The sequence below is a fragment of the Halichoerus grypus genome, chromosome 5, assembly GCF_964656455.1.
Source record: "Halichoerus grypus chromosome 5, mHalGry1.hap1.1, whole genome shotgun sequence".
Taxonomy (NCBI): Eukaryota; Metazoa; Chordata; class Mammalia; order Carnivora; family Phocidae; genus Halichoerus; species Halichoerus grypus.
This window is the reverse complement of record NC_135716.1, coordinates 3,383,696-3,410,383: the sequence shown is the minus strand read 5'-3', so window position 1 is coordinate 3,410,383 and position 26,688 is coordinate 3,383,696. Positions and strand designations below refer to the sequence as shown.

General features: G+C 48.5%; 3 protein-coding genes across 13 annotated transcripts in view; 1 reads left to right on the top strand and 2 right to left on the bottom strand.

The window, feature by feature from the left end:
• The window catches only part of TRAPPC9 (trafficking protein particle complex subunit 9), a 582,880-nt gene extending 581,927 nt beyond the window's left edge, over positions 1-953 (bottom strand). The window contains exon 1 of the mRNA XM_078071955.1: positions 936-953. The gene's annotated coding sequence lies outside the window, so the exon portion shown is untranslated. The remainder of the gene's footprint in view (positions 1-935) is intronic.
• On the top strand, positions 291-3,695 carry CHRAC1 (chromatin accessibility complex subunit 1). The gene is made up of 3 exons (XM_036109424.2): positions 291-536; positions 2,238-2,364; positions 3,030-3,695. Exons 1-3 carry the CDS (start codon positions 390-392, stop codon positions 3,149-3,151), a joined length of 396 nt encoding a protein of 131 aa, XP_035965317.1. The 5' UTR covers positions 291-389; the 3' UTR covers positions 3,152-3,695.
• Positions 3,696-19,225: 15,530 nt separating this feature from the next.
• Positions 19,226-26,688, bottom strand: part of AGO2 (argonaute RISC catalytic component 2) — a 99,509-nt gene continuing 92,046 nt past the window's right edge. For 5 of the 11 annotated variants that reach the window (XM_078071964.1, XM_036109417.2, XM_036109419.2 and 2 more), the window contains exons 16-19: positions 24,998-25,132; positions 21,335-21,436; positions 20,500-20,699; positions 19,226-20,227 (exon numbers count right to left, since the gene is read on the bottom strand). In XM_078071964.1, the coding sequence (XP_077928090.1) occupies positions 20,119-20,227; positions 20,500-20,699; positions 21,335-21,436; positions 24,998-25,132 (546 nt within the window). In that variant the 3' untranslated portion in view covers positions 19,226-20,118. Of the gene's footprint in view, positions 20,228-20,499; positions 20,700-20,754; positions 20,956-21,334; positions 21,437-22,444; positions 22,536-22,560; positions 23,714-24,997; positions 25,133-26,688 lie in introns of those variants that run through there. The other 6 variants (XR_004922684.2, XM_036109421.2, XM_036109422.2 and 3 more) reach the window with 6 other exon arrangements.

Below are 26,688 nucleotides of genomic sequence, written 5' to 3'. Positions count from 1 at the left end.
CCGTCTCCCCGATCTCTGAGCACCCCTTCCGCACGCTTCCTGCCACCCGCAGGGCCCTCCCTGCACGCGGGCCGGCTCCCTCCCGCTCCGCTCCGGAGCGCGGGCTCCAAGAGCGTGCCGCCGCGTCCCCGCTCCCGCACGGTGCAGGCACCCGGCGGGAAGCCCCGCTCTCGGCCCTCGGCAGCACCGCCCCGCCGGCCGCCCTTCGGCGCGCGGCATCTCGGGGCTTGTAGTCCGGCGCCGGAAGGGCGGCCGCCCGCCACCGCGGCCGCGCCTCCCCGACACTACAACTCCCACGGGGCAGCGGGACACCGCTCCCGCACCCTCCAGGCCGGCAGGCCGCCTGCCTCGCGGCGGGTCCGCCGGCCGCCGCGGGGCGGGGCGCGAAGATGGCGGACGCGGTCGCGGGCAGAGACAAGTGCGGGGAGCCGCGGCTCGTGTCGCTGCCCCTGTCCCGCATCCGGGTCATCATGAAGAGCTCCCCCGAGGTGTCCAGCATCAACCAGGAGGCGCTGGTGCTCACGGCCAAGGCCACGGTGAGGCGGGCCGCGCGGGGAGGACGGAGGGGCAGGGGGCCGCCCGGAACCGTCGCGTCCTGCCCCGCCCACCGAGCTCCGCCACGCCGCCGGTGTCCCCCTCGGCTCGCGCGCCGCCGCCTCCTCGTCGCGGGCTCGCGCTGCGCGCGCCCGCCGCGACTTGCCCGGTCCCTTCCCTCGCTGCGCGCGCCCCCCGCCCCGCCCCCCTCGCCGCTCCCGTCCTCCCTCGCGCGCCTTTTGCCCACCCACTCGTCTTTTCTCGCTGCGCCGCGCGCGCCCCGCGTCCTCCCCTGCGCGCCTTCCGCCCCGCCCGCCGGACGCCGCTCCCGCCCTCCCCCGCGCGCCCTCCGCCCCGCCCACCGCGCCGCTCCCGTCTGCCTTCGCGCGCCTTTCGCCTACTTGTCTCTCGTTGTTGCTCCGCGCTAGCCCCGCGCAGCTCCCGTCCTCCATTGCGCGCCCTCCGCCCCGCCCACCGCGCCGTTCCCGCCCTCCCTCGCGTGAGGCCCAGCTGGCGGCGCGGCCTGACGCCGGGCTCCTGCCGCGTCTCCTCCACGCGCGTCACCGAACCCTGGGCCGCAGAGCCTTCCTTTCCTCGCTTCCGGCTTGTTTCCAGCGGCTCAGGGTTCCGTGAGAGGGCTTCGGGAGGTACCGCCCGACCCCGCCTCTCGCGCACCCCTCCCCGCAGCCGGGCGGTGCATGCTCCGGCTAGAAGCGACGTTAGTCCTACGGCCCGGGGTACGTGCGCCCTCCGAGGTGCGCAGTACAGGGCTGGCCGGTTTGATTCGGTCGTGGTGGGGGGAGGCCAGAACCCCTCCGGGCCGTGTTTAAGCTGCAGTCGTAACCGCCTGAACTGCCCTTGGGCTCTGCCCCCCACCGCTGGGGTTTCAATGCAGTGTCCCTGCCCTAGGGTGGACCCGGGGTCTGGCCTGTTTCAGCCCAGAGCCATGTTATTTTATTTTTATTTTTTATTACATTAAGGGTGGAACTTAGTGATTCATCAGTTGCATATAACACCCAGTACTCCTTAAGTCAGGTGCCCTCCTTAACGCCCATCACCTGTGTACCTGAGAGCCCCATTCAGCATGTGGTCTTGGGATGTTCAGGTTTCCTTGTGCACGTTCGTTCTCCGAGGATAAGGACGTAAGGCACAGGCAGGCACTTCATTCCCTACTAACCAAACTAGAGGGAGTTCAAGTTAAAGACAGTGAGGGAGAGGCACAGTTCAGGTTGTTGCTTTAGGTAAGGTGTTTGGGCAAAATGGGAAGCGTGGTCAGTTTTCAGCTTCAGGTTGTTGACTATTGTAGGCAACCGCCTTAGACACGATGTATTTAAATAGAAGGTTGAAAATGTGTTCCTGAGTCAAGTAGAATTTTTGAATGGTCTTTTACTCCTAAAAAAAACAAAAAACAAAAACTGTAGTTTTTAAACATTTATAATCCATTGTTGAATTACTTTTAAATATCTTCCCTAAGTTAGAAATCTAAAATAACTTTAGGGAAATGCCTGCTTCCCTGCCAACTTTGATAGAGCCTTGCTTTCTTTTTAACCTCCTATTTCTCCTTTCCCCACTGATTTCCTGTAATTTGAGAAACCACAATAATCTGCAGTCACGTCATCTAAACCTAACGTAATTTTAAAAATTAAGTTCTGGGGTAAGTTTTCAAAGCATACCTTTCATTTTACTTTTTCATTTTGTTTTAGGAACTCTTTGTTCAATATCTAGCCACCTATTCCTACAGACATGGCAGTGGAAAAGAAAAGAAAGCACTCACTTACAGTGATTTATCAAATACTGCAGAGGAATCGGAAACTTTTCAGTTTCTTGCAGGTACTCAGCCTTTGAAACATTCTGGTTAAAACGTGCGTGGTAATTTACAGCTTTTTCCCCCTGCTTTCACTGAAATAGACTTTTTTTTTTTTTTTTGGCTGCTTTCTCTGGGTGCATGACCTGGCACAGGAAGATATTTTTAGTTTTGCCAGAGTGTTTGTAGTGTGGTTCACCTAGAATGATCATGAACTCAACAACCTGCACAAGGGTGTTTGGGTGGCTGGCTGGCTGGTTGGGTGAGCCGGGCAAACGCACCCCCTAGACTCCTTATCACTGACGGGAAAACTCTGGGCTGGTCTGCTTGGCCCCAGAAACAAATTAATAGTTGTTGTGGAAAAGCTGTGTGGGCCACAGCTAAAAAGAGCTTAAATCTGTCCCCGGAGCCAGCCGGCTTGTCTCGGGTAGGTCGAGCACACTTGCTCAGTCAACACCAGCACATACAGGAGCACATGATTTGTAGTCCGTGGAGTGGAAACAGGTCTTTAGCATCAGTCAGGAGGTAGTGCTGGTTTCCTGGTGTTTCACCCAGAGGTGTAGTCAGAATTTTGTCTTGTTTTGGAACCTATTAAAGAGTTCAAAGCAGGAACTAGCACATTTTGAAATCTGCATTGCTGTGTTCATGGTCTGCCAAAACCAATTGCTGATGTTAGCTTTATATTTTTAAGATATATTACCAAAGAAGATTTTAGCTAGTAAATACCTGAAAATGCTTAAAGAGAAGAGGGACGAGGACGAGGAGGAGAATGACAGCGATGATGGGAGTGCTGGGGACGAAGCAGAATCCTAGACCAAACAGGAAGTGCCTTAGAAATCAGCCTGCCGAGGACCCTCCTGGATTAGCAGCATTGCTTGGAAGTAAGCACAACACTGTGTGACTTCAGACTCCTCACTTTTCAGAGATTCAAGTGCATTGGATTCCTTCCTGGCTAAGATAGAGCACCTGATGTGCCCACACCATAGATGGCCAGAAGGCAAGTGACCCAGACAGCAGCCTCTCTCTGAGGGGCCCACGTTGCAGTGCGGGGGGGACACGGGGGCACCGAGAGAACTGCCTGTACACTCAGGCCCTGACTGTTGATCTGCGGCTGTAAGCTGTAGAGACGGACAACTTTGCTTCACTTTTTAATTTACAGATAGATTTTGAAGAGCTTCTAAAGAACAGTTGTGTAAATTCATAGATGTGTATTTGGAAATTAGTTCTTGTAAACAACTAGATGTAGTTTGAGCTAAATATATAGTTTGTGGGTAGTATGTTACATGTGAAAATTTGACGATTTGTCCAAATACTGCGATTTTATTAACTGTAAAATAAATTTCTTTATTAGAAGCTGTATGTAGTTTTATAGTAAATGCTTTGTGGAATTAGTTTTAGAGCTCTCTGTTGTTCTAATGTCTTGCTTATTACCTGAGACTTCTGCAAAATTTAAAAATAAGCATTTCTAGGGTGCCTGGGTGGCTCAGTTGTTAAGCGTCTGCCTTTGGCTCAGGTCATGATCCCAGGGTCCTGGGATCAAGCCCCACATCGGGCTCCCTGCTCAACGGGGAACCTGCTTCTCCCTCTCCCACTCCTCCTGCTTGTGTTCCCTCTCTCGCTGTGTCTCTCTCTGTCAAATAAATAAATAAAATCTTAAAAAAAAAAAATTTGTATATTGAAAATCTCTCGGGGCACCTGGGTGGCTAAGTCAGTTAAGCGTCTGCCTTCAGCTCAGGTCGTGATCCCGGAGTCCTGGGATCGAGCCCCTTATTGGGCTCCCTGCTCAATTGGGAGTCTGCTTCTTCCTCCCCCTCTCCCTCTGCCCCTGCTCTCTCTCAAGTAAATAAGTAATGTAAAAAAAAAAAAAAATCTCTCATTTTACTGTTCCTTTCTTTACAACCAAAGTAATTGTTTTTACTGTTCACAAGAGAAAACTATAAGCCCTATTTTTTTTCCCCACGTAGAGTAAATTTTTGGCTCTTGTCTGTTTAGTCTCTTTTTAAAAAAATTGAGTTATAATTTACATCTAGTAAAATCATCCTTTAGTGTCCGATCTGTTGGTTATGTATCAATATATGGGACAGTTCCATCACCCCAAATACTCCACTGTATCCCCGGAGTCCCTTCCCTTATCCCCAGGCAACTGCTGTTGTTTCTGTTCCTCTTGTTTCTAAAATTTTAAATTTTTAAAAAAATCCCCGTTTTGATACAGTTTTGAGCTTTGACAAATGCAGAGTTGTGTAACCACCACAAGATTCAACACTGGTATCGCCTTCCCCCAAATTCCCTCCTGGTTAAATCCATTCCAGCCGTTTACCTTGGCAACCACTGCGCTATTCGTTACCCATATAGAAGTTCACAGACTTTTTCTGGAAAGGGCCACATAGAAAACATTTTAAGATCTGTGGGCTATATAACCTGTCACAGCTGCTGAGCTGTGCCATTGTAATAGAAAAGCTGCCATAGATGGTACAGAAAGGAATGAATATGGCTTATTTCAGTGAAGCTTCAGTTCTGGACACTGAAATTTGAATTGTGTAATTTTCATGGGTCATGAAATAGTCTTGTGATCGTCTTGAAACATTTAAGAATGTAAAAGCCAGGGCGCCTGGGCTCAGTTGGTTAAGCGACTGCCTTCAGCTCAGGTCATGATCCTGGAGTCCCGGGATCGAGTCCCACATCAGGCTCCCTGCTCAGCGGGGGGTCTGCTTCTCCCTCTGACCCTCCCCCTCTCATGCTGTCTCTCATTCTCTCTCTCAAATAAATAAAATCTTAAAAAAAAAAAAAAAACATAAAAGCCATTCTTAAGCTTATAGTCCGTACAGAAACGCAATGGGCTGGCTTTGGCTTGCAGACCGTGGTTTGCTGACCTGCCTTTCCCATGTCACATAAATGGAACTCTACGGTACAGAGCCTGTGTGTGAAGCTTTGTTTGGTGACGCGTAACGCACAGGAGAGTCACGTTACTGCGGGTCACACTCCTTATTGCTGAGTAGGCTCCCGTGGTATGGATATATAGTAGTGTTTCTCCGTTCCCCAGGTCAACAGATAATTCCCAATTTGGGTTGTTTCCAGTGTTGATGATTACAAATAAAGCCCTAGAAACATTTGTGTACAGGTTTTGTGTGAACATAGGATGTCCACTTGAGTGAACATACTTGAGTATATACTTAGGAGTGGAATTGTGTATTTAAGTTCATGAACTGCCAGACTTATAAAGTGGCTGTACCATTTTGCATTACCACCAGCAGTAAATGAATTTCAGTTGCTCTGCATCCTCTGCAAAACTTGGTAGTTTTTTTTTTTTAATTTTAGCCATTTTCATGGGTGTAGGCTTTAATTTGCATTTCTGCAATGACAAATGTAGAGCATCTTTTTATTTGCTTATTTACCATATTTTCTTTGGTGAAGTGTCCAAATCTTTTGTCCATCTTTTTATTGGGTTTTCTTTTTGTTGAGTTTTGAGAATTTTATGTATTCTGAATATAATCCCTTTGCTAGATTATGGGATTTGCAAATATTTTCTCCCAGTCTGTAGCTTGTCTTTTCCTTCTCTTGACAGCATCTTTCAAAGAGCAGAAATTATTTCTCTTTGAGAAGTTCTTAATTTTGAGGAAGTCCAGTATGTCAGTTTTTTTCTCTGGGGATCATGCTTTTCTTGTATCTAAAAACTTGTCATCAAACCCAGTCACAAAGATCTTCTCTGTGTATCTTTTTTTTTTTTGCGTGGAGCCCAACATGGGGCTTGAACTCCAACCCTAAGATTAAAACCTGAACTGAGATCAAGAGTCGGACAGTCAACTGACTGAGCCACCCAGGTGCCCTGTGTATCTTTTTATTTTTTATTGTTTTTATTTAAACAATTATCTTTTTAAAATGCCATGCATGGCCCCTAGTATCTATGCCCCCAGTAACATGTTGCTGTTTAAGAAATCCCCAGGAAGAATAACCAGCTGAAACATTCTTACCACATCCTAAGCACTTCAGATCCAGTTATTTAGGGAGCCCCGCTCCTTGGATTCTCCTTGAGCTGCACACCCGTCTGTTACACTAGCGTCCTCATCATCTCTAGAGCCTCTCTTCTATATTTGTATCAGGTTACCAAAACAGTTGATGAAGATTAATCTTTCCTAGTCAGAAATGTTAAAAATAGCTGATATTAAAGTGGCTACTGGGGGCCACACCTCTTCTACTATTGTGTACCTGTTCATTTAATCCTCCCATAACTTGTAAAGTGTCCATGTTTTACAAAGAAGGGGATGGAAGCTCGGGCTAAGGAACTCGTCCAGGACACACCTAGGAGGTGGTGGAATTGGGATTCAAATCGCAGACCACATTCTTCACTGGACCACGCAGCTTAAAAAAAAAAAAACCACTTTCTCCCCACTCTGTGTGGGGTACATTCTTAACTTGGCCATTAAGAACCTTCACACTGATCTTACTCTACTTTGTATCCTATAGCTTTCCTAGGGGAACCTTCCATTCCTCCTGGTATGAGCTCCTCATCCTCTATGGAGCATAAACACCCTCTAGTCAAGCGGCTTTCTCTTCTGAAGTTTTTTCCTAATTCATGTAACACCATCATACAGGTTTTTTTTTCTTATTTATTTTAGAGCGTACAAGCAGGGGGAGGGGCAGAGGGAGAGAGAAACCCAAGCAGACGCCATGCTGAGCGAGGAGCCCGTCTCAGGGCTCAGTCTCAGCACCCTGAGAGCACGACCTGAGCTGAACCCAAGCGTCGAATGCCTAACCGACCGAGCCACCCAGGCGCCCCACCGTCATACAGCTTCATGTAATTAAACAGCAAGAATGTCACAGGGTGAGCCTGTATGTGTTAAGTAAAGAGATTAGAGATCTCTCATCATTTTCTTCTCTCCTCCAGCTTCAGCTAGTGTGTCCCAGGGCCAATGGCACAGAGGTGCTATCTGGTTTTAGATACTAAGTAAGCGAGAAGTACAGGGTCCTGGATGTCTAAGCGAGGGGTGGGGTGGGGTGAACTTCATCTTGATTTTGTTAGAAAAAACAAAACAAGACTAGAACAAAATATACCAGAAGTTTTAAGAATAATTACCTATCAGTGTTGTGATTATAAATAATTTAAAATTTCATCTTCATGTTCATCTGAATTGTCAACACTCTCCATAATTAATACATATTCTTAAAAATAAAAAAATAGCTTTCAGCAAGAACAAAGTCTTGGCCTGCTCTAGCGACAATGTCCATTTGGCATCCTAGGATTTTCAGCCATTTTTTGGCTCCCTTAGGTCCAACCCTTCTTTCCCAACAAGCACGTACTCTGTACAGTGCAGACAGTGAGGTCATGGACAGCCCAGAGCGGGGCCGCCAGGGTTGCAGAGCGGTAGCAGCACGTGTAACCCCAGCCCGGGCAGAGGGAGTCGCGACCCACCAGGACGCGAACCCTGGATGTGGTCAGCTCGGACTCCTCCCGCACAACACGGACCTCGGCAGGGCTCGCACTGCTCTTGACTGGGGCTTCGCTGAATAGCTTTTTACTTCCTCCTTTCTCGTGGCTGCTAGAGTAGAAACACTCCACTCCTCCTAGATACCAGTTTTATTTTTCCGAGTCGTTCCTGTGGTTTTCATCCCCAAACCCGAGTTCTCAGGGAATAGTGCCCACCTCTTCTGAATACACTGTTCAAGGAATAGGTCCAATACTGCAGACTAGGCCTCTAGACATCCGTCATGGAAGGCAGGCTCCCCCCTCGGAAACCTGGAATCTTAACTTGTGCAGAAGGAAGTGCCCAAATCTGCGAGTAATTGAAGATCTTTGGGAGAGGCAGCTGTAAATATGAGGAATTTTATTTTATTTTTTGCTGACATACTATGAGGCAAAACAAAATTGACACCATACAAAATAACTTTATAAAATATCATTCACATCATATTTTATCAGATTTACAGCATTCTGTGCATGTTAAGGGTTATGTAAGGAGGTGAAAAAACACTATGCCAAACTTTTAGTATTAGTTTATATACACACAGTAAGAAACAAAACAAGTTAACTGTTAGGTTTTCCATGAATTTATTGCAAAAATAGTGCAAACTACGTAACCTAGTAAGCTGTAAAACAAACTCGAAAGGACCCAGCTAAGCTTAAACACGACAATAGATGCTCAGTGTCTCAGCCTTTAGCTCTCTTCACCAGTTTATCTTTTGTCAATCCAGACCACTCCCCATCTGCTGGGTGAGGGTGAGTGCTGGGGATGGAGAAACGCGAAGACTGGCTCTTCAGAGACCAGAGCCGTCCGGCTGCCTGAGGCCAGGGATTCCTTTAGGATCATGCTACTTACTCAATGGCAATTCTGTGAGGTCTGTGTTGAAAACATTCAGATGCCATCATGTCTAAGTCCGACCTTAGGAGGAAGTTCTCCAAACCTCTTGATGACATGGAGAAAAGAATTAAGAAAGCAGCATGAACAGAAAGGACTGGGAACATTATTGTCTGCTTGCACACACGGTACCCTTTTTCTCAGGTATATTTGGGTAAAGTAGTATTCTACTGGTGGGCAACCTTTGAACCAGATACTGGAGTTAAAAAGACAAAAACAAAGGATACTGTGTCCCGACAAGAGTAACTTTAAAATTTCTTTCAACAGTCTATTGGGGTCCAAAAACCATAGATCTAAAAACAAAATAATAAGAGCAAAACAATGCTACATATAAAAGCTAAAGAAACAAAATGCAGCATATTCAGGTTCTTTTTCTTGAGGTACCTATATAAATTTAATCACCTGCCCCAAAGTACTCTTGTTAGGTCAAAGAACAAAATGCTGACTGGTGAGCCGATTGCGGGGCACTCATCACTACTGAGAAAGTGCAACAATGCTGATCTCTATATGCAGCATACTAACTGGGGAGCGACTCTTTTTTACAAAACAGCTGAAGTACTGACCTGATGGACGCTTAACAATGAGAACACTTAACTAGAATCATCCCATTTTGTTTCGAGATCCTGCAGCAAAAAGCCTCCCAAATCAACTTTCAAAAGTTTTGCCACTAAGGAATGTTGGTCCTCTTGTAAAATTCAGAGATCTCTTTAAAATAGTAAAACTATATACTACAGGAAAGAGCCCTACTTTTTATTTCTTATTGGTATAAAATCAAATTCTTAAGACTCCAAAATATTGTGTTACCTCCAAAGAATTAAGTTAAAAAAGATCACCATAGTAGGAAAAGTCTAGAATTGTAAACTGCCAAATATAAAAGCATGGAAAATCATCAATGTCCTACCTTAGTTTCTCACCTGCCAGAAAGCTTGCCTAACTCATGGCGACCCCGGGCCTGCTGCTGAGCGCAGGCGTGCGGCCCCCTCCAGCGGCCCCCCGCACCCCCCTTCCCCCAGCTGCCCGTGGGCGCAGCACCTGCACCAGGATGGACAACAGTCCACTGGCTGCACGGGAAACACAATATGCCAGAGGAGCAGGGGGCGTGGATGGCCACACAAGCCACGGAGGAGCGCGCATGAGCTGTTCGTGGCTGCCTCTTCATTGGCACAGAAAATGAAGAGAGAGCTGTCGGTATATGCATAGAAGAGTTTGGAATTTGTTTGTAAAATGTTAATTTGCTCTTGGACATTTTTTTCTTTTCTTTTCACAAGGGGGCAGTTGGGATTTCAATAGACGTGACTATTGAAGATAGTTGGCTGGGGGTAATCTATCAAATTCCATGGCCAATTGGGCTTTTCTCCCCACCTGCAATAGAAAACACTCCATTTCATATGGATTTTTTTCAATGCATTAGGATTCAACACAAAAGGCACAAAATAAATAAAAATTTATTAAATAAACGGAAATTATGGTTTCAAGCTTTGTGTGGAGTTATATCTTGCTGTTTGGTTACTTTTTCCAATTTAATTTGACAGACTTAGTAAATAGCACCCAACTGTTTAACTGAGGTAGATCCACATTGTAAAGAAAGCTGGGTCCCCTCCATTTTATGTCTAAATTTAAGATGCTTTTACAAAAACAAAAATCCATATAATCCTATGCAGAAGCGATGGCAGGTGGCACCACCTGAAGAAAGCTTAGAACGTGAGCAGGTTAGCAAGTAAGACTGATGCCCAAATCATACTCTCCATCAGCCATAAATAAATCTCAGACTGGAGGGAAAAAAACCAAACCTTTAAAAGTAACCCTGAAAAAGTCTCTAGACTTTCAGAATAGGTCTTCTTGACTGACTGCCACCGAAATGCACAATGGTCCATTTTCATCAAGCAATGGCAACAGCCCAGCCAGACCAGAAAGAGCGAGCGAGCGAGCGAGAGCGAGAGATCTGGATCACTGAAAGTTTCCCTTTGTAACTCTGGAGAAAAGACTGGTTGGATTATGATATAGCATCTTGATCTGAACAGTTTAAACTCACTGCCTAATATTTTTGCATACTCTGAAACTTACAATTTAACATCTGATTAAGGCTTGAGTTACAGTGGCATTACCACCTAGCATCATGCAAGCATCGGACATCCTCAACACACAGGGACTGGCATGAAACGAGAGACAAGGACGTGAAGCCTCAGAAGTGTATTTAGCAGGTACTATAATTTTATAACGAATTTTACAATTCATGTAGCAAATGAGAAATTATACAGACAGACCAATGTATATAAATACTAGTTTATACAGGAACTTTGAATTTACAAAACAGCACTGCACGGTTTCTCTACTATAAGCACAAGACGCCGTCGCAAGAGACCGGCCGCACAGCTAGGAACGGGCTGCAGACGGTACGCACAGGACCGCCCGACGGGCGCCCCGGAGCTGCTCAGCTTCTTAGAAAACAGTAAACTTCCAATGGTCACAATACAGTTCGATTCAAAATATCTTCTAAAATGTTTTATTGTGGGGGAAATTAAGAAGGGGCAAGCAAGATCCACCCATGGAACTTCTGAATTCATTTTTGGTTCTTTTTCAATTATTTTATAAAAATAAAATAAAACTAGAAAAGTTGATAAAACTCAGGGTTAAAAGCCCTCCCTACGTATTGGGTAAGTAAGCCGCAGTGTCCCAGAGGTAAGACAAATCTGCGTGGAGACGCTACATTCTTCTCTTGTAGTTAACGAGCTCGCCACCCTGCTGCACGGAAACTTACAATTATGCTCTTAAAACTTTTTAAAAAGTAAAAACTCACTTGCCTCTACGGTTATAAAATATGAATTCATACCTTCAACAACTACATTAAAATCCACTATCAAACTCAGGACTCAAATTTCAATTTAGTGCTAAAACTACATACTTTCAGGATTTCGGTCACATGTATATTTGGCTTTGAAGAGGAACCCAAAATCAGTAACATATCCTCCCCTCTGCAGCCGGCGCCTCTGCCGAGGGAAAGACCTTTGTCTTTCAAAATGGACAGCTCAGTAGAACGAAGGGCCAAGGGGAGCCGCCAAGAATGAGTTTCTATGCATTTTAAAAATAAGTAACATTGGATTATTTCCCCCACTTAAAAGCAATAAAATCATCCCTTGACAGGGTAAGGTGGTTTTTGTTTTTGTTTTTGTTTTTAATTAGACCATCAGCCAAGAAACTGCTCAGTACCTGGCTTGGAAAAGTTGAGATAAAAAATGCATTTTAGGCATGTCAAAACTGGGAGTCCTCTATGCACAGCTCAGCCAAGTGAGCAGCTTCCCCGCACACCACGGAACAGAGCGACACGAACAGAAAGCATCCCCGAATAAGGACAATAGGACTGAATAGCACCTTATGTCTGAGGACTTCACACGCAATTCACAGAGACACGATTCCAATTCCTCTTCTAAAAACCTAGTTCCAGGACACTAAATATTTAGCTTGGTGAATGACTCTGAGGACAAAGCCACCAGGTTCTGCCGATGGCCACCGTCAATGCCTGACTAAGAGATGGATCTTACGCGGATTTCCCGGAATCCCAGTGGACGTGGACTTGGGAAGGAAGTCCTGCGACTACGAGAACCTCACGTTTTCCGACACGAGGCAGTGTGCGCGGGCATCACAGTTTACCGAGTCAGGAGCTGAGGAGCAGACACAGCTTCAAAGGCAGAAGGTCAATGACTGACTTGTGGAATGGTACAGGCTTACTTCCCAATAAAAACCCAGCCCCAACATGATTCCAAAAGGACACTGAGGACCAGACTTTAAAGGCACAGAGGCTGAGACTGGGTCTTCCAGAACACGCTCAGTCTGGTACTGATGGAGACCAGAGGAAGGCCTGGTGCCGCCTGCTCCCAGGGTCTGAGGGACCTGCCCTCTCCCCCCGCCCCGAGATCGTTCCCACAGTCTCTCTAGAGTTCCAAGGAGCCTCGGCTCCCCAACGCGAGCACCTCGTTCTGCCAAGTGGTGCCAAGGAGCCAAGCAGTCCGCCTGCATCGCACCCCCGACCCGACTGTGTGGGGGTGTTCTTGGGATCAACTCATGGTTTTAAGGACCTTGATTCAGAAGGTACTTAATGGAGGGCGGCCTCAACATCTAGGTTCCTGGAGACACTTGGGGGGGAAGAGTTAATATTTGGTGTTTTAGCTTTAACTCTGAACTACTTAAATCCAAGGAGGTTGTAAATAGAAGATAATTCAGCCTCCTCCCACCCCCCAAAAAGGGAATGGGAGTGAGGTGAGGATTCAACTCTTCAGTCATACCACCAAGGGCATTTAAAGATGCTAACACATCTAAATGTTTCACATCGACCAATAAGAGAAAAGTGTTAACAAAAGCACCAGTAATCTTCAGTTCCCTCTTTTCAAATAATTTCTCATGAATGCAAAGATGGTGGGAGAGGCCCACCCCGGGATTCTGGAGACATGTATGCAAAAAGCTGAGGGGTAGGTCTGAGTTCAACAGTTCACATTACGGAATCAAGGAGAGGGCCACTGTGCAGTGTCCCCCGAAACACCCTGAATGGGATTCTGGTTGAAAATGAGGCCAACCCAGAGCACCCAAGCAGTTCCAGAAGCAGGTCAGCAGATGTTGTGGCTACCCACCCAAAACATCCATGCATCTTGGGGTGGGCTGTATCTACAAAACAGTGTAATCGCAGAAGTACAAAACATTCTTAGAAAGACTGCAAAGGACACTTAGCTCTTTCAGAATTAAAGCACGCCATGGGGCATGAAAAGCATCAAAACCCGAAACAACAGTGCTAACGGCAAAGCCTTCCCGGTAACGTCATACTTGGAACGTCTCTGGGCCAACGTCAGTGTCTGATGAACGTCCAGTGAGGGAGCAGAGCAACCTCCACGCACCCAGATGTCTGGGACTGCAAAACCACCTGCCTGCCCCTCAAGAATTTAAGCGCGAACCAATGGAGGTGTTTTGGAGCGAGTTTGAACCCTCCAAAGACGAGAGAACGTAGAGAACCTAAAGACGAGATGTGAAGGAGGCAGAGGGTGACACCGACGGACCCACACACAGTGCGTGGGCAAAGGACATTCTGACAGCAAAGTGGCTGATCACAAGGAGGGGTACCCCGAGCCCGAGCAATCTCTCTCGGGGCAGACTGCCTGTAAGTTAGCATCAGAGGACCCAGGGTGCCGGCAGCGGGAGCTCCTACTTCAATGCTGGCTGTGGACCCCGCGTTCCTCTCCAACAAAGGGCCTTGGACTCGAACAGAACATTTTGCTTTTAAACCGCAGATCATGTTTAAGTAGGAAGTGATGGTAACTCAAGGTTCCAAAGTCAAAGATCAACTATAACTGCGTGTTTTTTTGAAACCATACAGCCACTTTAGATGCATTATTTAGAGAGTTGGTGTTCCAGCACCTTCGTGATTTTACAGGGTGTATAGAAAGGGAGAAGAGTGCAGAGGGAGACATTTCCAACCCATTCATGAGTAAAACAGAGAAGAAAGTGCTTTCTTACAGCAAACAGGAAAGTGAAAAGCCAGGACAGCAGGCCGTTTCAAGGCTCCCCCACCCCTGGCCCTGCGTGGAGATGCCCCCGCCAGCCTGTGAGGACGGCGCGGGAAGCTTTTCCATTTTCTGCCCGCTGGCTGCCTAGAACCCTACATTATTGAGCTGGGCAGCCCTGAGGAGTCCCCGGTCCGCCTCTGATACCCCCGAGGGCGAGAAGGGGACTGCCCACGGGTCACAGTATGGCACACACATTTTCAAGCCAGAACTGAAGAGAGAGAGATGTTCGCCATTCAGTTTATTCAGGCAACATTTTGGCTATTTTCAGTGTGAACAGCTACGCTTAAGAACAAGCATGAACCTATTGAGAATTCAGAGGTAGCCTTTATCTGCATTTATTTCTTTTTAAACTAAAAGGTATTTAGAAACCACCTTCTGTAGTGATTTGGCTAAGCCAATACATTCACTTTAGACAATAAAATGGCAAAACGTAACCAACAAAGCATTAGGGAGGGCACCGCGATGGCATCGAACACACACTCATGACCGGTTCGGGTCTAAAAGCTCCTGTGTGTGTCCGATTCTGGGTAGCCTGACCACAAACAATTACACACTGTGGGCTGGAGCACGTACTTCTAATCTAGCAATATCACAAGGCATAAAGGAACAGCACTGTTTCAGGTCTCTCTAGCATCTATCTATGTATGGGATAAGCCGCAAATGACACTTTTGACACCACGGTGATCTCATGTCTTCAGAACGGTGGCTGACCAGAGAGAAGCGAGGGGGGCCTCTCGCTAGCCGTCTGTTCACACTGGCCACGCAGGGGCTTCCTATCCAGACGGTCAGATGCTGGATGGGACCGGAAGAAAATGCGTCAAGGAGCCATGGGAAAACAAAAAGGAATTAAACAGACCCAAAAGTGTTCAAAGGATTTATAATGAATCCTTTTAAAATCAACTCTTCAGACCTCAAGGGGAGAGCGGACTCTCCTTTCAACAGACTGCAAACTTCCTTTCTGTGAAACAAGAACACGAGGCTCGTTTGTCCTTCATGAATGGTCAACAGACACGCGGTTACGGAGGCAGAGCGGAGCCCACGCGGCTCTAACACATAATACTGGAAACGTGGCCGTCCCTACAACAGAGCGACGTGTTGTGTTCATATCATTTTTGCTAACCTAAATCTATTTACAATCGTTTCAAACAAGTACAGCAGATGCAAAGTTGGACATAATAAAAAGGAAGTTGTCAAAAAATCAGTGCAATTATTTTGAGTTGAAAATTTTCCTTACAAAAGAGTCAGCATGTGTGTGTCACAGGGAGTTACACGTGCACCGTGTCTACACTGAACACACGTCACCGCAGCCGAGCCTGCAGGCAGGGCGGCTAGAGAGATTCTTCTCGGTTACTTTGGGGAAGGGTTTAAAATATAAATAAAATATTTGCATTCTGAAAGTGAGGCGCACAAACACTGAGGAAGTTTCTGTTTATTGTACATTCCTTTCTCATGAGCGTGAGAGATGAGTCAAAGAGAGGTCACAGGGAGATTTCTATGGCTTGTCTGGGCCACTGGGATTGTCCACTGTCTGGATTATGTCAACTTCTAAAGCTCCTCCTAATGGAACTGCCTTAAGCGTGGAAAATGCCCATGAAAAATCCTTTTAACTGTCCACCAGATCAAAGTCCCGTTGAAGGAGTACATCCAGATCCTGACGGCTCCACGAAACAAGCCAAGTGCTTCCATGACAACGAGCAACCGAGAGAAGCCGTCCCAGCCCCCCAGGCCCCCCAGAGACAGTCTGGGTCCCAACTACTGCAGGACGCTTGGCTGGTCTACCCTTAACATATTGTATCAAATATATAATTTGACTGAAAAACTGCCTTGTAAAAATAAAATTTAAATCACCCTGCAGATCAATGCAAAATTACATTGCTGCATATATAAGAAAAACAATTCATTCAGAAAAATTACATTTGTGGCTTTCAAAAATAAATTCATCCGGCAAACTTGCAGGTAAACATTAGGCAATTTATAAAAGTTGGGGAAAATAATTTCTATCATAGCCATCAGGTACCACATGCACTGGGATATCCACATCGGCCAAATCGAACCAGAGCAGAAAGAAAAAAATAAATAGCAACATTTGCATTTAACAACAATAAAAATAACATATAATATAACATCAGTAAAAGCAACCCCCCCCCTCCCCCCCCCCGCTGTAGGAACTGAACTCCAACTGTCTTTTCCAACGAGCACTCCGTGACCAGGGGTAAACATCAGTAATAGCAGTGACCGCGGCCAACCTCCCAGAGCACGGACATCACTCCGCTCCTGCCGCGTCCCTCTCGGGCCAGCCCGCTCAGTGGCCAGGGGTCGCCTGTGTCTCTAGAGAGCAAACATTCATCCAAGGGAGTGTGAGAACACTACCGAAAAGCAACGTCACCTTAAAAAGCAAAAGCAGACCCTACGATGTTGTATCAAAAGTGTATATGGGAAGACTTCTCAAAACCAAAACCAAAACCAAACAATCCCTGTCTAAAAGCACAGGTGTGCCCAGTTTTACAAAAATGTATCAGAACTAGGGAAATCTGAGCTTGGAGAACACAGGCAGGGTGGAATCTCAGCATCACCAAAGGGCACTTCCATGACGCGGCGGCCGTCCTCGGCTCCCCTGGGCTTCCTTCATTGCTCTGTCACTAGGGTGATGGGAGGGCGGACAGAATGGACAGTGGTGAAGGGGTGGGAACGGTCATTCTTCTTAAAGTGAACATTTTAAAATCTACTAGGAAGAGTACCAGTAAAAGAATCTGATCGGGAGACCTCTTTTAAAGAGACGAGATAAATCCCAGTTTTTCTTTTAAATGAATCCAGATTTCTACATCATAATTTTCACATTCAGTTTGCTTAAAGCAAGGCACACCTTACTTAACAGTGGGGTAGGGCAAAGCCAGCGCGCAGACGCCTCTCAAATCTGCAAGGGCCCCAGGCCTCAGGCGACCAAGCGCAGGCAGAGGACGGAGCCACCCTGGGAGCCTGAGCCCTCTTGGGGCCACGCAGGCCGAGGCAGCCCTTGGGGTGGGAGCAAGCGCAGTTAGAGACGGGCAAGGGCCCCTTTTGGCTTCCACGGGAACTGGGCTCAGACTTAGTCTACTGCACTTTGAGGTTTTACGCTATCTCAAAATTTATCCTAATAATGGGGGCACCGGTAGAAATTTGGGAAAACAATTATTTACCTGAGAAATTGTAACTACAGCCATTTGAATTCTGAATCATCAGATGCGTACAAAGGTGTGCAGCTAAGCTAGCTGGAGACGTTTGGTCTATTAATGCTTTTAGTATTAAAAGTTTTATAAAACAAGCACAGGGCTACAAAAAGAACCCTTCTCAAAGTACTCTGGCCCATTAAAATTAAAACCTTTCCTTCAAAATGATAAAAAAAATTTCAGATCTAATTTTCTGCCAGCGTGCGATCTCTCCTGGGTGTTGCCTTCACGAGCATCTGCCTGTGCTGCCGAACGGCCCCTCCCCACTGGGCCCTCGTGCTCGGGGGAGAGGGCTCCTCAGAAAGCTCTGGATCAGGGGTCCTCAGACTCGAGGCAGCCCTGGAGCCCCAGCTGATGGTATCAAATACAGACGTCCAGCCCCGGCCCCAGAGACCCGGGGTCAGGAGTCTGCATTTTTACCAAGCACCACCACCAGCCCGACCACCCGGACCCTGTTGCGGGGAGTAAAAACACACCTTTGAGACACATGGTTCTAGATGATCCTAAAAATGGCTGAAAACTAACCTAATTTTAGATTTCAAAAGTGTATTAGTGAAAAGACTCCCCCCTTAGCTGGAATGCTCCCGGTAATTTAAGCCAAGAGTGTATTGGTGTCCTTCTGAAAGAGGAGAAAGTGCCGCTTGCCAATAAAACAACAGGGAATTGCAACATTTCTTAGAGCAGAGGCTTCTGTTCGTTTAAAAAGACCAAAAAAAAGAAAAAGAAAAAGAAAAAAAAAAAAACAACCAAACAAAAAAACAAACCCAGAAACAAAAGATACAGCAAGAAGAGGCTAATGCCATTAATAAGACACCCACATGCACACACAGACACACACGCACACATCACTCTGAGTATATATCTTCACAAATAATAGTCACCCCTTTGTCATCGCCACCCAAATCTCGGCCGAGTGTCCACCACAGCTCCGCCCGCGGTTCCCTGCCCCTCCCGCGCCCCAGAGCCGGCAGACAAGAAGACAGGGTGGGCGCGATCTCCAGCACGAGGCGCCCCGTCGGGACCCTCGCCCCACCGCAGTGCCAGAGGTAAATGTCAGGCTGGGCTTGGGGGGGGCCGTCAGCAGGGAGAGGGAAACCGACAGAGCACAAAGCAGCACTAGGGGAAGGCGCGTCTCCTTCCCGGAATCTCTACATTGAACGTGGATTTGATTTTTTTTTTTTTTTTTAATTGTCTACAAGGACAAACAGCCCACTTAGCACAAACAGAGTTGTCCGCTGTTACCCCTTTTCAAGTTGTCCATGGTATCACGCTTAGTGCCACGGCTTCTAGATGGGCAAACCCACGTCTGGGGCCCCGAACGCGAATCCCTTCTGCCGGCCTCGCAGCGCGCCACCTCCGAGGGCCGGGGCTCGCCGCGGGCCGCCGGCTCTCCGCGCGTTTCAGTGCATAGATCCTACGGAACTCGTCTAACAGAACCACACGCAGAGAGAGGTACACTCTGACACATGGACTTGTTTCCCAGGAATGGAAGAATAAATACATTCCGTTTGTGCTTAATCGGCTGAGCAACACGCGGGGACAGGAGGCGGGGCGGCGGCGGCGCGGGGTCGCCGTGCCCGCGCCTCCTCAAGGTACAGGCTACGCAGTCTACGCGGGGGAAGGCGGGTGGCGGTCACATTGACTCAAGTGCATACTCCTGCACGTCAGCACTGAGAACCACAGGAGGTGGTCCAGTCACCAGGCTCCCAAACACTCGTGATATGCTAAACAGATCACAATAAGCACCCCGGAGTCAATAAAATGAAAAACAGCATCTATCTATCACATTAATACTGCAAACCAGATATATATATTTTTTCTCTTACATTAAAGACATAACAGTGAAAAAGGATTGTACTGTATTTATCACCACAGACCCGTATTCTTTAGAAACTTTGGAAAATAAATGTCACAGTCCTATAGGACAAATCTTATGATTAGACTGTCGGCATATTGTCTTTTTTCTTTTTTTAAATAAATTTTTATTAAAATGGCACTTGTCTGCCAATCGCTCTGGACCTATAAATGTTGTAAACACACACGGCCCATCTTCTGCCCCCGCTCCTTATTTCGAGCTGAGTGAGAGGCGGGCAGTGGCGGTTCCAGACGCCGGTGGGCGCCTCGGCGGGCCACCTGCCCTCGGTCCCGAAGAGCTGGCGCCAGCCCCGTCAGGGGCACGCTAGTACCACTCTGACATAAACTTTAGTGACCACCTCAGAATGCTCAAGGCTTTAAAACCACAGCTGTGCTCTGTGTTGCTTTCACTCTCTGAGAACGTTCACAGCTAGTTTGAGCCCACCAATTCCATAGAGAATCATGTGTTAAAAACAAGTAAATTGAATGACCAAATAAATTAAAAATGTTTTAAAGCCCTGAGTTCATAGACTGGTTTTAGGAGATTTTTAGGAAACACGGGACTCTATTTTAATAAGCAGCTTATAGATTTTGGCAAACCATATTTCCTACGACAATGGGGTCTCATACAGGTCTGCAGTTCAAAATCCAAGTTTGAAATCTGGGACGGAAGGCATTCTGGAAAATGGAGAATCTACTAAAATCAATGACGTCTCATGTTCGATGCTGGCTGTCACGGAAGGGCTGGGCATCTGTTGGTCTGAGTGTAGCTGGTCTCATGTGAATCCAACTCGGTACACAATCGTAAACACTAAAACATGTCAAGCAAAGTACATGGTGCGCAGGGTGTCCTGATGAACCTGGACTGCCTTTGCCAACGCTTGGTGGTCTCGTCCATTACTCTGCCCGGAGGTATGGCTTCCTTCAGCACTGCGGGGACGGGAGGACAGAGAGAGAGTGCAGCCTTTAATGCACCACGAGGCAGTGCACTGATAACAAGTTAAGACGAGGCAGCAGCTATCTGGGGAGGTGGCCACGCAGCGATCAGGCGGCGGGGAAGAGGCGGGCACCTGGGCGTCTGTGTCACGCTCGGCTCCAGCCAACGGGGCCCCCCTGCTTCCCACTCTGAAAGCGCAGCTGCCAAAGCCGGTCTCAGAAGCGACCCCTGCCGTGCCCCCAGCCGGGAAAGGCACACCACCCACCTGTCATGTTCTTTGTCCACCAGGTGGTACCTGGCCCGGAAAGCCACCAGGTGGGCGTAGTATGCTGGCGCCGGGATGGACACGGATCGCGTGCAGCGCACGTAGGTGTGACACAGCTGGTAGGTGAGAATCTGCAGCTCGTCGGAAGAGAAACGATTGTCATCCCAAAGCACGTGATAGTGGGAAGGCCTGCTTGTTCCCTAAAAGCAGATCAGAGGGTCAGAGAAGTGAACGTGCGAGAAGTCCAGAACTCACCTACACGAGGGCACTGCTGATAAGCCACGCTTCCGTCACCCTCCGCATGGAGGACTCAGTGGGAGAACGCTTAGGGGCAAAAACCTGTGGGCCCCTTCACCGGTGGGCAGAGGCCAGCAGTCTTGAGGTGACGATGGGGCACATGGTGACCTTCCCTGTACGTCCTGCAACGTGTGTGGCGGGAGACAAGGCCGAACCCCGCTACGTGGGCAGGAGCGGATTCTGAGCACGTCCGTTACCTGCCGCCCTTCCCGCGGCCTTCTCACCACTCCGACCTCAGCTCGTTTGCTAAGCTCCGGGTGCACGGGACACCCCGGACCCCACCGGTGCCCCTGGCCGTTGCACCCACTACTTGCGCCTGTCCTCATCTCACCTAAAATGGGAACCCTGACCACAGCACGCCAGTGGGTCCTTCCTCCCCAGCACCCCACGCCCCCCACCCTTACCTGTCCCTGGCTACCCGCCCAACTCCCCTACGCGCCCACCGGGGTGCTTGCAGGAGGCTCGTGCTCCGTGTTTGCGGGACATGTGGCCCGCGTCACGGGGACACCGAGACTGGGCAGCGGGGGCCTGTCCTTACCTGGATGCCGGCGTGACTACACAGGTAGAAGTCAAACTCGGTCGGGTGCGTGATTTTCGTGTCCACAGTTGTGCCTGCTGGAATGTTTCCACTTTTCCCAACCTTCGGCAATACAGGAACCCGTCAGATGTGTCCAGGGACCACAACGGAAAGCAAGCAAGCACGTCAGCCTCGCTCACACCGCCTTCGGACGCTGGGCCTTCCTGACCACAGGCGGCCCTATCTCGGCGTCTTTAAGTTGGCTAACTAACACATCGGCTCGGCGCGACGGCATTAAAAGAGAACCTAACCGATACTAACCCCTAGAGGTAAGTAAGTTCCTGTCCTATGAGGGCTGGGTTTTCTCCCCCCAGGTCTCGTAAAGGGAGAGAAGTGCAGCTGTCTTTCTTTCACTGAAGAATCTGCATGTAACGCTCGAAGGGCTCTTCATTCCCGTGGAGGTCACCGACATACAAATCTAAAACCGTGCACGATGGGCACCTGACGGGCCATCATCCACGCACAAACACACCCAATACTCAAGGCAGAAGAGCGAGAACACCCTTCAGGAGCATCTGCACTTGGTCGGTGGCTCAATCACCACCACCCAAGAGGGCATGCTGGTCCCCCCGAGACCGTCCGAGAAGCAGAGGGATGGATTGGGCTACACATGATATCAAACCACTTAACTCTAAGTTTACATTCTAGGATCACAAAGTCACTGAACACCCAGCTACTGCTACTGGGCCAGCAATGCCGCCAAAGCTCTAGGACCCAACCCATGATCAGTAAGTCACTGACCTTTCAGTTCTGCAATTTTCAAATACACACACGCACGCACGAATCCCCAGTGTAACTCCTGAGCACCTTCAGATATGTATTTTACTTCTTGCCAACTTTTTTCACACCTTCCTATTTTTAAAAGTAAAATATTTGAAACTAGTGCCCCCCCCTTTGCTTCCTTCCACGTAGCAGTCTCAGATTTAGCCTTTGTCATTCCTACATGTACTTTTATTTTTCCCTACACATTTAAGTCTCCATCAGCACTATACTGTGTTACTTCACAGGTTTTCAAACTGTGCATGGGTATCATATATATTCTGCTACTTGCTGTTTTTGTTCAATATTTACGATTTGGAGATGTATTCATGGGATACACAGAGTCTATCCTATTCACCGCTGGGCAGTGTGCCAGCATAGGAATACACCACGACCCTTCCTCCTGTTAGTAGACAAAGTTTTTGCTATCAGAAACAACGCTGCAATAAATATTCTTATACTTGTCTCCTTATACACATGCAAGTGGGTTTCTCAAGGGCTAGAATTACCAAACTGCATCCAAGTTGGCTTATCAGTCTGCACTCCCATCGAAAGCATAGGAGAGTCTTCATATAATGCACTTACTCTGTGCCAAGGATGATGCAAAGTGCTTAGTGTGTTAGCTCAGCTCACCTTCCCAGCATCCTTAGGAAGGTGCGACAGGGAGGCTGACACCCATGATGATGCAGCCCAGGTGCTGAGGGGTGGGCTATAGCCAGGCTGTCCGGCTCCAGACCCAAGCTCCTGACCATGGCCCAGCACCCACATCCTTGCCGACACTTTGCTATTATCAGGATAACTTCATGAGTCCCCCCAACGTTTCCCATTCTCTGAAAAATTTTGTATAAGATTATTCTTTGATGGTTTGGTAAAACTTGCCTATAAAAAATCTGCATAAACTTCACAAAATAAGATAAGTACTTTCTCCTTTTTTCCTATTCTCTGCCACACTTTAAGATCATCCATTCTTGAAGGTTTGGTAAAGCTTGCCTGTAAGACTCTCTGGGCCTGATGCCTTTTGGAAATGAGGATTAGATTATCCTCCAGAACTGATTTCAGTAATTTATGTGATTCCACAAACAACTCTTTGTATCTATTTCTTCTCACTCTTCTAATGTATCTATCAGCATAAAGCTGTTACTATCCCATGATGATTTCAGTAACACATCCCCCTTCTGGGTCATAGTCCTCTTTTTGCTCTTAATATTGTTACAAATATCCTTTTTTCCTCGTTGAGTCTTGCTAGGTTTACCCATCTTCAAAGAAGCAGGTTTTGTTTGTGTTCATCTGCTCTGTCTTCTTCATATTCTCCTTCATTATCTCCCATTCTGAGAGGGGCTGGGGGTAGGAACAAGCCAACTTGGAGCCCCCGTGACTCATAGCAGGGGCAGGTTACAGGCGGAGGAGGGAGGGAGCCCACGCACACCGGCTCCTCAGCCTTCCCTCCGCGCCCGGGACCGGCAGCTCTTCTGTCCTTCCCGTACCTTCAGCCTCACTGGGTGGTTCTTCTTATTTTCCGACAGATGTATCGAAGTCTAGCCTCTTCTCTCCAAGAACTGCTTCAGCTGCACTGCATAAAGTCTGACATGAAATTCTCTTTTTATTCAGTTCTGATTACTTTGTAATTTTTATTCCCTTTGCATGTTTAATGTGTGTGCTACTTAGAAGTGAATTTAAAATTAGAGTTTTTCTTAAATGTCTTTCTAGTTCTACTGCTGATTTAAAATTTAATTGTATGATTAAAAAAAAAAAAATGTGGGTTGCCCAATACTGAGGTTTGGAAATCTCCTGAGATCTCCTCGTGACCGGGTACAAGGCAACTTTCATAAGCCTTCCACGTGAACTCGACTGTCAACGGCTGCACGCTAACCGTGAGACCTGGCCTGGTCATCCCACCCTGCCAGTCTCTAGCTTTTACCCATCTGTGGCTGCCCCAGCGTCTGACACTGGGCGGTTAAACTTGCCCTCTCTGACGGTGGGTTTGTCAGCTTCTCCTGGGAATTCTGTCAGTTTTTTGCTACACTGTATTTTTTTCCCTTTATACATATTTTTAGGTCACTGCGTTAGGTACGTCCAAGCTCGCAGTTGTTCTATCTTCTTGGTGGCTCATCCCTGTGACTGTGACAAAGTGTCCCTGTCTCTCACTAGCGATCTGTACTTTGTCTTTCGCTGAGACAACGAGCATTTCTCCCTTGCTGTGCCTTCTCTGGCCAGATGCGAAGCAGCTGCAGGGCTGCTGGCTCTCACTACGGTGTCTCCTTCCCTCAGGGGATGTCCCTTTTCTCAGGCAGCTACCTGATGCTGTGTGGTTTAGGACAATAGTCTATGTGCAGGATTATTTTTATTTCTCCTGGTGGAAACATGGAAAATACTTAACAGGAAGTAACAGGAAGATCCCTACCTTTCTTCAACTGTCAGATCTCTCAGCTGTTGTATCTAGAAACGCTGCTTCTCCCTCATGCTCATTACTCTTATTCTGGAACGGCCGGGAGGTGCACCCGAGAACGGGCTCCCCCGGAGCCGCCTTCAGCACTCCAACCTGCCCCCAGGGTCCCCAGTTTGCGGTACCCCACCTACTCTGCCCATTGCCACGGCTGCCACAGCCTTTTTCAGAGCCAGCTCTCTGGTAATTTCTTTACTGGACAAGTGATATCTCCTGCCCGCTCCTGTCCCAGGCCCGTGGGATTTACGGGTCCAAACGTCTCACCAGACCGAGGAGAGCCCTTCTCCAGCGCCGAAGGCTGGGTCTCCGTGAAGCCCCTCTGCAGCGTGGCTCTGGGCGAGGGCTGAGCAGAGACCCGTGTCCCTCACGGCCCCACAGCCCAGGGCCAACCTCGGGCCGCTCCTTCAGCCCCAGAGCCTCACCCTCTCGTTCTTGTCGGTGCAGAAGAGCCGCGTGTGGTGCCTTTTCTGTACCACTATGAAGGTGATCCCCGGCTGGTAGTCCTTTTCTAACTTGATGCACGCCTCGCGGATGGCCAGCAACTCGTGGTGGAGAACCTGAGGGGAAGAAAGGACGTTTAAGGATGATTCTCTTTTTACAGCCTCTCTCTACCTTAGAGTAAATCCCTTAATGACACGCACTATCTGACAAATACGTGCAGTTCCAGGGTTCGGGCTCCCCTGGCTCGGGATTAGCAGCGCGACTTTGCCTTTCTGCTTTCGGTTTGTTTTTTTTTTCATTTATATAATTGAGCAAATGAGACCCAGGTTTCATAGCTAAATGGTTTAAATTAGATAATGCATAAAACTGCTCAGCACGGTTTCTGGAATGTTCTAAGTGCCCCATAAATGGCACCCACCATGGGCAGGAGTAACGGGGCACAAAGGGAGACACACACAGGAACAAATCAACAACTCGTTTTCTCTGCGGGAGAGGAGGAACGCACACTGGCTCAGGAGTTAGACCTGAGTTCAAACCCTAGCCCTACCGCCAAGTAGCTGTGTGGCTCCGGGAAAGCCACCGATCCTCTCCGATGCCCAGTTGTTTTCACTTTTAAAATGGGAACATCCTACCTCGCAGGCTTGCTGCGGAGACTGAAGTAAGTACAAAGCGCTTGCATGTAAGCACCCGGGAGACAGGGTTCAAAGACACTAAGACACTGTCCTCACCATCTGGGTCAGAGATAAACAGGCAAACAACCTATCACGCTGTGATGAGGCCATTACAGGGACACACACCTCAGATTTTTAAACACTGCCCGAACTAAAATCGCGTTACGATGTTTCCAATGTGTCTTGGGTTCCGCGCTGAGAACCCGAGCTGTGGGGATTCCGTAAGGCGTGGGCTATGTTCACAGAGTGATAAACTCAGGAGGCACAGACCCCTCTCCAGCAGGAATGGCTGTGGCAGGGGCGGGGGGCTGGGGCACAGAACAGGGGAACAGTCCCAGCCAAGGGAACCCAAGAGGTCTGGCACAAGAGGTGCCTTCAGGGTCAGCCGGCACACACCAGACTCTGGACCTGAGCGGGGGACAACGCAGGAGCTCCCAGCCCTGCTTCTGCAGAAGCTCTCTGAGGCCCGGCCAGAGTGTCAGTTCCATCCTTCCCGCCGACCGAGGGCCTGAGGGGGACGAGCTGCAGCTCCCCTCTGGAGCAGGAAGGTCCAGCCGATCCTGCTTATGCCCAGTCGGGCGGCCTGCGGCCTCTGAAACACACGAGCGCAGCCCTCGGGACGCCTTCCCGTCTGGGCGGGTCTCCCACAGGATGGGACACAGACCCCCGTCCCTTCTGCCTTCCCTAACATCCCCCGGTGAGGCATGTGCCGGGACGGGGTACGGGGTGGGTGGAGGTGTAATTAGCGTGGACCGATGTGGAGGAGACACAGCCCGGGCATCAATCTCCCGAGCTCTGGGTGAGGACGGACTCGCTGCCGACCACAGGTCACGGTGACAGGGACGTAAGGCAGGTGCTTGGAAGCAGAGCACGGCAACAAGCTCCCCACAGCCGCTCCCTTGCCTCTTCACTCCCCCGGTCTGATGGCACCCCTGCCTTCTGGACAGCCCGTCACCCAGGATCACATCCGGATGGTGGCCAGTCCTGTGAGCCCTCCTTCC

Bases quoted from the DNA above. Each gene is read 5' to 3' on its own strand.
- CHRAC1 (XM_036109424.2), top strand. From the start codon at position 390: ATGGCGGACGCGGTCGCGGGCAGAGACAAGTGCGGGGAGCCGCGGCTC. The intron at 537-2,237 runs GTGAGGCGGGCC...ATTTTGTTTTAG, and splicing joins TGCTCACGGCCAAGGCCACG to GAACTCTTTGTTCAATATCT. The intron at 2,365-3,029 runs GTACTCAGCCTT...TATATTTTTAAG, and splicing joins AACTTTTCAGTTTCTTGCAG to ATATATTACCAAAGAAGATT.